We start from the raw sequence: 13,190 nt of genomic DNA on the forward strand, positions 1-13,190 counted from the left end.
GCTTGAAGCCACAGAGAACTGTCTTGCATATCAGTGGAGTTTGGTGGTGTTAAATCCAAATATAAAAATCTGATTATTAGTAAAAAATGTACACTGACACCTCTGTACTCAGCAAGTGTTGTTCTCTGCATGTCAGGAGTGATCCAGGACTCCCAGAAGGCAGCAGCAGTGGCACGTTCCTTCTCACTGAGTTGGAGGAACCAGGGGGAGCAGGGCGGGCCAGCGGTTCAAGAGCCCATGAGGATTCGCTCGGCCACTACATCAGGAGCTCCTGGTGTAGAGAAGGCCCGAAACAACGTCAGACAGAAGGCCTCTGGTAAGTACTTGTAATACTAGTGATAACAGTATTGTCGTGTTAGCTGTATATTACTAATCCATCAAAGTGGACAAAAATAAAATACAAAGGGATGGCTATTATAAGTCCCTCCAGATGCATATACTATTCTATATCCATGCTGTATTAATCTTCTGGCTTTGTGTGGGCCAACAACACAATAGGGATAACCCTCTGGAGCAATACGTCAGACCATAGGGTTTATCAAACGTATTTACTTCATGTGAAAGCCTTCAGACAGGTCCATGTGTACACAAGCCCAGGTGTCGTTGAAAGGCCCAACACCACAGACAAAGACACCAGCAGATGGCCCCCATTGTTTCCTTCATATGTCACTGGCTAATGTCAACATGTTTCCATGTCAGCTCAATTGCAGGCATACAGCACAATCCCTCGATGCCATGTCAGAGGCCAGCTTTGGACACTCATTGTTATTAGCTCAATTCAGACACAGCAAACACCCCTTATCTGATGGGGATGTGGCAGTCTAATTATAAGTTGAGCTGGGAGGCAGTAGTGTAGTAACTAGCTGCAGTGCCTGTCTTGCTTGTCTTAATTTGTCTAGACAGAATCTTAATGTGGAGGATAAAAGACAGAGACAATCCTTTTTCTTTTCCTTGCCGTACGCCTCTCCAATTACCACCAACGTACTGAAATGACGAGCTTGTTGAGCTTAGAGCAGATGTATTTGTGCCTAAAGGATGAAGTCTTAGAAGGTGTGTGTGTGTGTGTGTGCGTGCGTGCGTGCGTGCGTGCGTGCGTGCGTGCGTGCGTGCGTGCGTGTGTGTGTGTGTGCGCGCATGCACGCACTGACACATCTATTATGCGTCTCATGTGCATGTTTATGCACCTATTCTGTTAGTCTGTTTATATTATATCCGTGTGTAAGCAAAGATGGACATTAAAGACTACGGCTTCAAATTCCCTTCCCTTTCTTTGGCCTAATTGGATTTCTCCCACATTGATCTTCAAAGGCCTGAAAGCCCTCCTCCCTACTCCTCAAGAGAAGACCCACACATCAATTGCATGGCAGTTTTTGATAGTTTCATTAAGAGTGTAATTAATGCTCATTAATATGCATAAATAGGAAGCAGTGGCGGGCTGTAGCAGAGACGATGTATCTCTCTCACTAAAAGGCATAATTAAAGTGTGCTGAAAGCAGAGAATAGAACTGTCCTCTTTCATTGCTCTCTTTGAGATTAACCCTGAAGTGCTATCCAGACACAATGGCAATGCCTCAGCATTGACAACTGTCAAAACTTGGCTGTACTTATGCATGCAAATACAAACTAATATTGTTCTGAGATCTTGTCTTGATAATTAGAGAAAAAAGGCTGGATATTTCATTATGGTGCTCATTAAGCTTCTACAACTGCAGAGATCCAGTTGGATCAGCTCTCACTCTCCTGTTGCTGGGATGGTTATTGGGGCTACCTTTACCAATTTATGTCTGTAAAATCACAAAATAATACATTTTGACCAAAAATAAAAGAAAATACTACATTTTTAAAGCTGATACTGATATCAATATCAGTGCATTTGAAAAATCTGTAGTATGTAGTAGTGGCTGATGAACACTTATATTTAACAAGCAATCTTGATATGGATCTCTTAGATTAATTGTGACCAAAATGCAAACGGAGCGCAACATTTTACATTTGAAAAATTAACTTGTGTTTTCTTTTGGACAAACTATGTAATAGTGATGCTGAAATTTTTTGTACTGTGATCTTAACATGTATACCAATTCAATATATTTGCGGTAAGTTGATCTCAGCCAATTTATCGTCCTGACTGATGGTGCAGCTCTAGAAAGCACATGGGATGAGGGAGATGAGGACTGGTCTAAATTAGAGCCAGCTGAACCAACTTATCAGCCAATATTAGCTTATTGTTGATGTGGTTTTGGCCTATATTGCAGCCAATAAAAGAAATAGTTAAATGTCCCACTCAGTACTCAGTTTTTAACAGTTCTTTACAAAAACAAATTGAAGGGATCTTTTTAAAGCTTGTCTGTTTATGTTTTTTATGTAAAAATAATTGTTTTAGATTTTTTATACCCTCAAATATTGATATCCCTCTCAACAATCTATAGTCCTAACAAATCTCAGTGTGATGGTGCAATACATAGAAATACTGAGTGTCAATGCAACCAACAAACTTGTATTCCCGCTGTTGTGAATTTACAGTTTCTGTGTTTGGTTTCAATCTTTTTTGGTTCTTTTTGGTTTGTTTTGTTTTTTGGTTTTTGGTTTTTGTTTGTTACACTACAGTTGTAATATTGTATGAAATTTCTCTCATATTCAGAGTTCAACAACCACTGATGTAGACGATATTGAGGTCAATCTCTAGCACTTCTGTGCTTTATTTATTCTCCGCACCTGATCAAGAATGTATTTATCAATGGAATCACCTTTGCAGCATTCAATGCTTTGCTGTTATTGAATACTGTCTTCTTCCCTTTACCTCTTTTCTGTTTCCACTGTCTCTTTCTTTTTCCTCTTCTTCCTCTTCCCCTGATGGAAGCTAAGAGAAGCCAGTCCATCAGCAACTGTGTCCATCTATACGAGGCTTTGCCCACTACTAAAAGTGTTCCTATGCTGCTCCACACTGTGAGCTCTTTCTTGCCTGGTATCTCTTCTGGTAACTCTGCTTGCTCTCACAGACTCTCAGGTAAAGTGTATTCTGAGAGCTGCATGTGTTTGTGTGCTTGTGACCTCCGTCCTACCTTTCCCTCCACCTTACTATCTGTCACATTCTGCCAGTTTCTATGTCTGTTGTGACAGTATTTGGAGCAGAGGTTTATGTTTTAACTTAAGACTGTCTTGTGAGTTGAAATACGATCTGTAGCAAGAGTATGTCTGCTTCACCACTGCATGTGTGCATGTCGCAATTCCTCCCTAATGTTCTCATGAATGTATCAAATCTTCATCTACACTGTGCCTGCAAACCCCTAAAGATAACAAAAGACATACAGTATCCTGCTGTGTTTCCATTTTAAGATTTCTGGTCTTCTAGTCTGTCTTGTGGCACTGTCTTAACTGTAACCTCTTTTATCCTGGCAGATGTGGAAGAGTGCCAGCTGTCAGAATGTGGGGGAGAGGAGGAGCTGGGAGGCGGGGATAGCCCTCTGCCACGTAGCAGTAGCACCTCCGACATCACCCAACAACTGTCTGATACTTTACCAGGTATATGCAAACAAAAAATAATTTTAATTTCCCACAGTTGAGTTACATTTAAACGATCAGGTAAGTCAATGAAAAGGGAAAAAAGTAATTTGCCATTTGAGTTGCCAGTTTATTAATTACACACTTTACAATTTAATGCAATCCAATAAAGTAGCCCAGCAATAAATCAGTCTTTGTTACACCTATTATATTCAGTATTCAGGTTGGATGTTCCAGATGTGTGAGCCAGTTAGTGGTGGTGGGGTCTAGACAAGGCAGTCCTTTGATGGATGAATATTGCAATATTGTGCATATTAAGATATATGTTGAAATGTGACATCTCCTGAAGAATCATATATATATATATGGAATCTCTACATCTTTTATTAGGTTGACTGGAGATGATTTTTAATCAATGTTGTTTACCACCTACAGAGAGGATATGGGGAAACCACGCGGGGTGTATTCCCTTATGGATCCTGGTGCATTTTCATTTGTTACATTAGTTCATTTGATGGGGACAGTGCTCATTGATGAACAGATAAAAAGAATTGTAAAAAAAGTTTAGTTGTTAACCTAAGATAATTTTGGTCTCGCTGCCTATATATAACATCCCCTGTTGCACTTCAGCCCAGAAGAGAGAGTACTCCCCTACTTCCTGTGGCTCTGACAGCAGGACGTCTGAGGGCAGGAGAGAAAGTAATGAGCCACCAGTGGTGAGAAGAATCATCTTGTACAGTAGCATTATGTAAAATTAATGAAATGGGTTGTACCCATACAAGTCTATGTTCTTGTATGGGTAATGTTATGGGTAATATGTTTATTTCTGTATTTCTAGATCCTTATCCAGCGGAGCAGCAGTTCAGCTGAGACAGAGTGCAACACTGAGGGACACACAAACTACACAAGGCCCAAGCTCAGAGAGAAAAGTAATAGATTATATCACTAATTATTTCTTTAAAATTATCCATTGTGATGTGAGTGCAGCTGTATTTTAATATATATATACGTGTGTGTGTGTGTGTGTGTTTCATATAAAGAATAGTAATTTCAAAATTTAAAATACATCAGTTAAATCAAACATTGAAATGTCATATAAAGCCCACTCTTTGCGAGGATTAATGGTTTTCCTCACACAGCAAGTACCTTCCATCTCATAGTCCTGTGGATTAATCTTTTTATGTCCTTTATCCACTTCATTCATTCACTCTACCCAGGTGAGAGTATAAGCAGTGAGACATCCAACGGCTACCTCAATGAAGCTGAGGTCACCTGGCAGGCCTTTGATGAGGAGGCTGATACTCAATCCACACAGTCAGCCCACATGGACGTGACGACCGACCCCCAGAGCCAGGGGAGTCTGCTGCTCAGCCACAATGAGGCTCTAGCAGGTATTGGAACTGATACGAACTCACCCTGAGCACCTGAAACAGATATTCTTCCCCTTGTATTTGCTCTTGATGTTCATATATTATAATGTCTGTTAATATCATTGCTAACAAACCTCTGCAGTCAACTTTCAGGGTACATGGGCTGACCTTGATTTTAACATTAAATTAATTACAACAAAAATAGCCTGGGAAGGTTAAAAGCGGCCTGCCTTTTTTAGCTTTTTTATTTTGGTGTTCAGTGTGAAACAGTTTTATTCATTGAAGACATGTCGTCCTCTTTATAAAAGCACTGAATTGCATAGATCGATCCTATGTAAACATTCAGTAAAAATGAGTTGAAAGAGTTCATCTGAGGTGTGTACCATCCAGCTTGGGGTTTGGTGCCTCCAATAACCTCACCCCTGATGGATTAGTCATGGCCAGGTAGAGTGACCTGGTAAGGAAACTCGAGCTGCTTGTCAGTATCTTCTACAGTACTAAGCCATTAAATCTTTTAAACCTGCTGACAGCTTGTGGGTGAATTTTGTGAAGGGAAAGTGACCTGTGGGCTACGGACTGATTAAGACTGAATTGTAATGTTTGTTATTGGTAGATGTCTAAATTCTCATTTAGAAATAATCAAAATATTTCCTCAACTTTAAACCCTTCAGCTTTTAGATTACCCCCTCTCTCCCCCCTCCATCATTACTGATGGAGAAATTGTTCTTGCCCCTCTTCCCTTCTCACCCTTGTATGTGGACCTTTGTTTGTGTTGTCCTGCATTGTGATCATCATGAAGCTGTCACGCTTCCTTCGTCCGCAGTCCCTTCTTCAAACCCAATTATATCCCTTTCCCCTTGTCGTTTTATAGGTCCTGAGTGTGCCTTCCCTCCCCACTCTGCACCCCCGTCCTACCACCACCACAACCACTACCACTACCCCCAGAACCCCCCCGCCTCACCAGCCCTGCTGGTGCACACAGAGTGTCCGCGGGACTGCCCCCTGGACGACACCATGCATCAGTCTGTCTTACACATGCCACACCACTTGGGTACTGCTCCCTAGCTGCTACTCATCATATAGACCATAGAGTCCTCATTTCCCATTGACTCTCCATGTTCTATATTGCTCTACATTTTCAAGTCTTACTTTCCTTACGCTACTTTTCCATATTTTCCTTTTTTCATTCTCCCATTTTGCAGATCAATTTAATCAAATTTTAATTTGATCAATCAATCAAATTAAATATATGAAATTACAATATTTTGTTATTTTCCTTGGAATTAGAAACTCATTCCTTTACATCTTAATTTAAATGTTACTAAAACTCAAAAAAAAAAATCACCTCAGATCTGCTACATACACTTTACATTTCTGTGTCGTTTCACTCCCTGTCCTTCCCATCATTCTTCTGCTGCCCACTGGGTGGCACTGTCCTCCCACAGTTCAGTCTGAGTTCGTTTGGATGGTGCATGTGACTTTTGCCTGTTTCCCAAAAGTGTTTGAGTGCTTTGATCAGTTTGAGTGAACAAAGATCTTAGTACTTTGATGCATTTGGGAAAATGCACAGTGACTAAGAATTTGGTCAACAACTGCTCAGACAATGACAGGACGGCTTTGAGGGTTTATTAATATTTCATGCATAGTTAACAAGTCTCAAAATTTAAAATGCTCTTTTAAAATGTGTTATGCATTTGTTGACTGAATCCCATATCCTCAATGAAATGAAATTTGGTTCACTTTGCATTAGGTTTTGGCAGCTACAAATATTGGTGTTACCAAATAATTTATTCTGTAACTCAAACCTCCCCACACGCTCTCTCTCACTATACAGACAGTAGTGAGTGTCTGGCTGATGATGTCAGCATCATTGCTGGCGGGACCCTGACTGGTTGGCATGCTGATTCAGCCTTCGTCCTTTGGAGGAGGATATTGGGTATCCTGGGAGATGTCAACAGCATCCGCTGCCCAAAAATCCATGCCAAGGTCTTTTCCTATCTCTATGAGCTCTGGCACAAGCTGGCCAAGGTAGGTGGAGAGGCAAAAATCACCCACCTATGAAGCATCTCAAATGAGAATATAATACACACCTACTGTTTGTTGGCATGAACAGAGGCCTTCGTAACCTTATCCTGTACTTTCCCAAACACAGATCATTACAAACATCATGCATAAAGGTTGTGTTCAGTGACTTAAGTTAAATGTGTGCTTACAGATCCGGGACAACCTTGGGATCAGTGTGGACAACCAGTCTTCTCCTCCCCAGCCTGCCTTCATCCCGCCACTCCGAATGCTTGCCTCTTGGCTCTTCAGGGTATCAACAACACATAGACACAGCAGGCAACATTCAGAAAACAGCATTCACAATGACTAAATTAGAGATATAGGATGGGATAAGATAATATGAACAATGTGCAAAACTAAGGAACTGAGGGTTAGATTAAAAGTTTATTTTAGTTGCGCAGATATACAGCTGTTTGTCTGCTTTAATGTCCTGAATATAATAATTTTAAGTATTTTCATTAAATTCTATAGTTATTGAACTTGCTCCAGGTTTATCAGTGCATTTACAGCAGCTTTTGTAAACAATATTTGCTAGTTGCTTACCTGAGAGAATCCTCTAATGCTCAGGAAGAAATATGATTACATTTCCAGCTGCAGTATCAAATAATAAACAGGGCTGAATGGCTAGCTTAAGCAGTGACAGACACTGTCACTAAAGTAGCCATATCTAATCGTCCTGTTCCGGCAAAAAGATAAAAACAGAAATGTTGCATATTATAGTCAAACTCAAATTTTGCAGTTTGCCTCACTGATGGAGAACAGCAGCTGTGGTTGCACTGAATTCACATTGTTTGCAGCTGATTCCAATGATAAGTTCCCACCAATGAAATGTATCAACTTCCTGAAGCACTCCTGCAGCGTAATAGATGTTAAACATGTCAAACCCCCCTCCCTCAGGCCACCATGTTGCCAGCAGAATACAAGGCCGGCAAGCTGCAGGCCTACAAACTGATCTGTGAGATGATGACCAGGCACCAGGATGTGCTCCCCAACAGCGATTTCTTGGTGCACCTCTACTACATCATGCACAAGGGCTTCACCAGCGATGACCAGGTACAGACAGCAGGTGGCGCCTCAGTGAAGTTGCCTGTTGTTTTTCTATTCAGCACTAGATGGCGCACCAGTCAAACTCATGCGACGTGCACAGGCCATATCTAAAAACTGGGAAACAGCTTTTGTAGTTGCCAATTTTCCATCTACTTTTTCCAAATGTGTCATTTTGTCATGACTGGGTGATTCCAATTCATCTGGTGATTTCAGTGTAATTTGGGAAAACTTGACTTATTGTCGAGTGTGTGCGCCTGATCTCATGTGTCAGAAAGAATCAGAGGTATTTGTGATCAACTTGAGATCTATTACTGACAGGAAGGAGGACAGGGGTCAGATGGGAGCAGTGCAATTTATGAATGTTGAATCTCTGTTTTTAAAACTGCCTGCCAACCAGTGGTGATGGAGAATGCTTCTGTGCTTTGGCATCTTCCACCTCCTTTGGCCACACCTTTCCTCGTATTTAAATCTGGCCTCGCTCCATTCCTTCAAGACGAAGCTGAGTAGAAATGAATGGAGTGCCCCAAAACAAAGGACAGGGATAAAAGTGTGTGTGTGTGTGTGTGCGTGCATGCGCGTGCATGCATGTGAGTGTGCCCTCCTGGTTGGGTTTCTATTGCACCTTGGCAGTGCGACAAGCTTGTTAGAATGTTTTCCATGTCGTTAAATAATGTTTTGAGCCCCTGCCGCGTATACGTGATTAATTAAGGATTGACGTCTGTCGCGCTCCGTTAGACTGACATGTCGGCCAGGGGCCCAGAGTAGGCTGGCCTGCCTGCCTGTGTGTATGTGAGTGTGTGAAGGAGCGGGAGGGGAGCCTGGGGAACGTAGTGCAGAGTAGAGCAATGAGGGGGGCACACAGAGGGACGAGGCAACATTCTCCAGCTTTTGTTGTGGCTCTGTATAATGCGTCAGGGGGCCAGAGCCAGGCTGGCCACTGAAGCATGCTCAAATTGGCCGGAGAAAAGAGTCCTCACGCCACACAATAGAGGACAGCCGCACGCCTGCTTAACATAAGAAAGTGGCTCTTACTATACCCCTCCTCCTTCCTCTCTGCCTCTACCCGCAACCCCCACCTCACCCGAAAAAGCAAAAAACATATACTTTTACAAATACATCATCTACATATGTTCTTCAAGTCTGACTTTTTTCATACAATAATTCTTCACTTATCTTAAATAATAAAAGTAGTCATCAGTGGAGACTGTTCTGCAAATTATGTAATCTGATTGTGTTATGTTTAATTAGTTAATTATATAGTTTGTGTTTTTCTGTGGTTTTCTAGATACATTTTGTAATGTACATTTGTATCTTAAAATACTCTGGGATTACAGGTTGAGCATTTCCTGTCACTGCCTGTTTATCAGGTAATAAAATATGTGTTAAACAGCAGCGTTCTGTAGACAAGGAGGGGAATCCCAGTGTAAATCCTCACCATTATAACGTCACCTTCCTAAAATAATGGCCTAAGTCATGTTTTGACAAAAATGTTTTTTTTGCCTAAATCACCCCCTCATGATGCTGGCCACCTCTGGTAAAATCGCCTGAATCCTCAGTTGAGGGGAACATGCAATTCTACCCCCGGTTGTATAATGGCCTATGTCAAAAGTGTGACTCTTTTGTTGAGTTTTTTGTGTTTCCTGAAAAACCTGAAAAAATGACTTAGGCCATTATTTTAAGAGGGTGTCGATAATCAACTAAGCTTAAAGGAAAATGACAGTTCCCTCAGAGGGATTCTCCTTCCAACTGACAAGGGTGCCAAGGTCAGGGCTATTGTCCTGATTGTCTGTCATTCTCTGGTCACTGGTCTCACAAAGCCATGAACGTAGCACAATAGCAGTAATCTATCTAATGGGTTCACTGTCTGGACTTCAGTAGTCAACAGCATATTTTTTGAAGTGTACACAAATATAGCTTCTTTTATTGCAACTGTTAATTTTGCATAAGTGAATAAAGCATGCATCAGTCATGTATATACACTTAAAACAGTTAACTTCACAAGGACTAATATATAATGTGCTACATTATAATAATGTGTGGTACAAGTGGAAAAAGAGTTTTTCTCACTTGTGCTTCCAGAGTAAAACTACTTGCACTTTAAGAAGAGAGGTCTTGTATAATTAATACGCTGCCAGATTAAAATGTGACAGTTGACCCCAGAGCCACAAACGTGTCCGCTAATTAAACCTCTAACCTTATAGTTATGCAGCTGGGTTTTATCCCTCTCTAACAGCTTGTGAGGGGAAAACCCCACATGTCCATAGTAATAGCAGTGATAGTGATTTCCAGATAAACTGGAAACGTTCATGTTTAGTAAATGAGACTAAAACTTTCCGATGTTGTGTGGAGTGATGTAATGCTGCAGTGAACCTTATCACCTCGGGGGCCGGCAGGTGGACAGTGTGTGCTTTCCCGGAGATGAGGCCAAATGAAAAGACCTGAGGTAGCTCTGTTCATAGTTACGTTAATGCACCTTTTGTTGATGCAGGGGCCATTCCTACTGCCAACACAGAACCACTTGCAGAGCTAAATTCCCATTTCTATACACACACCTCAAATAGGGTTCCCTCTACTTACACATACAATAGAAAACACTTTGCATTCTACATTTGTGGCTTCCTCTAAAATGCTCTTTTCAGGCAATCAAGCAACAGTTTGTTACATGCTAATTACCTCTGACTGCACCGCACATTATGCTTCAGAGGTCAATTACCAACAAAATGAGGGTAAAATGGGCCCTCAATCCTAAAGCTCTTCCCACCAATTTTCCACATGTAGTGTTGGTTTGACTTCCTATTTATTGCCACTGTGTGTTTATTCTATTCCTCTTTTGTTCACCTGCATTCCCTATTTACCAAAGCTTCAGGTGATTAATGTCACAGAGAGATAGGTGGTACTCTGTATGTGTGTGTGTGTGTGTGTGTGTGTGTGTGTGTGTGTGTTTGTCTGCGTGTGTGTGTGTGTGTGTGTGTGTGTGTGTGTGTTTGTCTGCGTGTGTGTGTTTGTGTGCGTGTGTGTGTGTCAGATTGAGAGAGAAATTGTGTGCTTGCATGTTTGCAAAGGTGCCCTTCGGTTCAGCTCGAAACAGGCTGATGTTTGAACTGTCCGATTTACACAAGTTTATGGCCAAGAAGGCAGGTGTTTCTAGCCTGGACCTTGCCTTTGTACACAAATATGCACACGCATGTCTCAGATAAGACCGAGAACAATCTTTTTCCCTTACTGAGATGCTGAATTCTCATACCAGTGTGTGTGTGTGTGTGTGTGTGTTTTGCAAAGTAAATCAACCCCTTTGCTGCAGCATTACTGTCTAAATGTAGGATGGAAAACCTGTTAACAGCCTTTTATGCTCTTGTCCAGCATGGTATTACAGTGTACATACTTGAGCAGTTTGTGCGAAGCCCTCTGCAGCACAGCATATGTCAATGTTGAAAGAGCACCCATCTGCCACTGAGCCGCCTGTACCTCGGCAAAACAATACGTTGTCTCTGGCTTTAATTACAGGTTTGCCTGTGTGTGTGTATATATGCAGGTGACATGTGAAAGTTGAGGTCTTTTGTTCTCCCTCTTATTCTCTGTTAGCAATCCATCTGCTGCCCCTCGCTCTCGCTCTCTCTCTCTCTCTCTCTCTCTCTTTCTCTTGCTAACTTTCTTTCTTTCCCACTGTGTTTTATTTTTTTTTGTCCTCTAGTGACATGTACTGTTGAGTGCCTTACTCTCCTCATACTTAAAATGCTTAGCTTACCTGTTGGAGGAAAAAGCTTTCTCCCTGCCATGTCTCTCACATGGTGGCCCATTTACAAAATATTTCTGCTACTGCTCCCCCACACTCATACCAAATGCAGAAATCCCATCTTACCATAAATAAACTGGAGTAGTGCAAAGATATTCAGTTTTGGTACTGGTGGGTAATGGTTTATTCCTATGTCAAGTCAAACAAAATAAATTAAATTTTTTTCCACAGAAAAATTTCATGTGTAAATGTCTTACCTCCTATTAAAATGTATTTTGTATATGTGTGTCTGTTTGTAATCAGGATGTTTTGAACACTATCATCCGCTCCTGCTCCCCTCGATTCTTCTTCCTCGGCCTGCCGGGCTTCACCATGCTGCTCGGAGATTTCATCACTGCTGCTGCGTGCGTCCTCAGCTCCTTCTCCCCAGAGGTACAAACACACTCTTAACATTCACATTTATTATATGAATCAAACTGGGGTCCAAAAGAGTTGTTGAATGTTGTACATACTGACAGGTTTTGAGAAATGTCACTGAAGTATTATTTGTGGAGCCAACAATTAAAGAAACTTCCCCAAATAACAGTTGATCCTCAGTAACTGTCACATTCATTCACTCACTTGTGACTGATAGCTCTATGAATAACAATGTGCCCCTGTAATGATTTTCTTGAATTTTGCAGCTTTTTGACATTGAAAGGTTCCAATTGTTTTGTGAATTCTCGCAGAAATAAAACACAAAATAACACAAATGTTTGAAGCTTCTTTCAATTGTTTGGGAGGAAAGAAAATCAACAATGCAATTTGCAAATGTGGAAAAACTTAATACAACTCGTGTTTCACTGGACTTTAATGTAGAACTGAGCAACTATGACTTAAAAAGAAAACGATTGTAAATGATTTTCGATCAGTATTGCCATTCAATCATTCATCACAATTACTCTTCCATTTTTGTTGCCTAAGTAAATTTATTGAACAATTTAAATATTTAAATCCAAAGTCTGCAGCTGTATTTTGGAAGCAAAGACCTTTTTTTTTTTTTTTTTTTTTACAGATGAAACAAATTACTGTGATTATTCAGGCAGCTTGAATAGAAAACGTGTCATTAAATGCATAAGAGCATAACATTTAAAGTGTTAATAAGATTCTTAGTCATGTTTAATTAACTGTGGAAACCTAAATGTGATTGCAGTAGTTATGGTCTTTAAACATAGTGAGCAATGCCATAAAACAAATGCAAACAGGTGATAGTTGCGAGTCCTATGCACAATCTTTTGGAATTGTGTGCTATTGTACATTCACATGAACACACAGGCTTGTGATGTGAACATTTTAGAGGACTGTGACCTGATCTGGAACAATTAGGAGTGATTATGCTGTTAGACCAATAAGACAACCACCCTCTGTTAACTCATCGACAGTGTGCACAGTTTTAAACCTAAACACTGGCAAATTAATTTTGACTGTCTCTAAGT

The 13,190-nt window shown here is 40.9% G+C and overlaps 1 protein-coding gene across 6 annotated transcripts in view; it reads left to right on the forward strand.

The window, feature by feature from the left end:
• ralgapa2 (Ral GTPase activating protein catalytic subunit alpha 2) overlaps positions 1–13,190 on the forward strand; it is a 92,447-nt gene that overhangs the window by 33,482 nt on the left and 45,775 nt on the right. For 4 of the 6 annotated variants that reach the window (XM_056392964.1, XM_056392960.1, XM_056392962.1 and 1 more), the window contains exons 16-26: positions 137–316; positions 2,861–3,007; positions 3,400–3,522; positions 4,132–4,217; positions 4,340–4,430; positions 4,719–4,892; positions 5,743–5,922; positions 6,706–6,899; positions 7,087–7,185; positions 7,833–7,988; positions 12,019–12,147. In XM_056392964.1, coding sequence (XP_056248939.1) covers positions 137–316; positions 2,861–3,007; positions 3,400–3,522; positions 4,132–4,217; positions 4,340–4,430; positions 4,719–4,892; positions 5,743–5,922; positions 6,706–6,899; positions 7,087–7,185; positions 7,833–7,988; positions 12,019–12,147 — 1,559 coding nt within the window. The remainder of the gene's footprint in view (positions 1–136; positions 317–2,860; positions 3,008–3,399; positions 3,523–4,131; positions 4,218–4,339; positions 4,431–4,718; positions 4,893–5,742; positions 5,923–6,705; positions 6,900–7,086; positions 7,186–7,832; positions 7,989–12,018; positions 12,148–13,190) is intronic. The other 2 variants (XM_056392963.1, XM_056392961.1) reach the window with 2 other exon arrangements.

This window comes from Seriola aureovittata, chromosome 13, assembly GCF_021018895.1.
Source record: "Seriola aureovittata isolate HTS-2021-v1 ecotype China chromosome 13, ASM2101889v1, whole genome shotgun sequence".
Classification (NCBI taxonomy): domain Eukaryota; kingdom Metazoa; phylum Chordata; class Actinopteri; order Carangiformes; family Carangidae; genus Seriola; species Seriola aureovittata.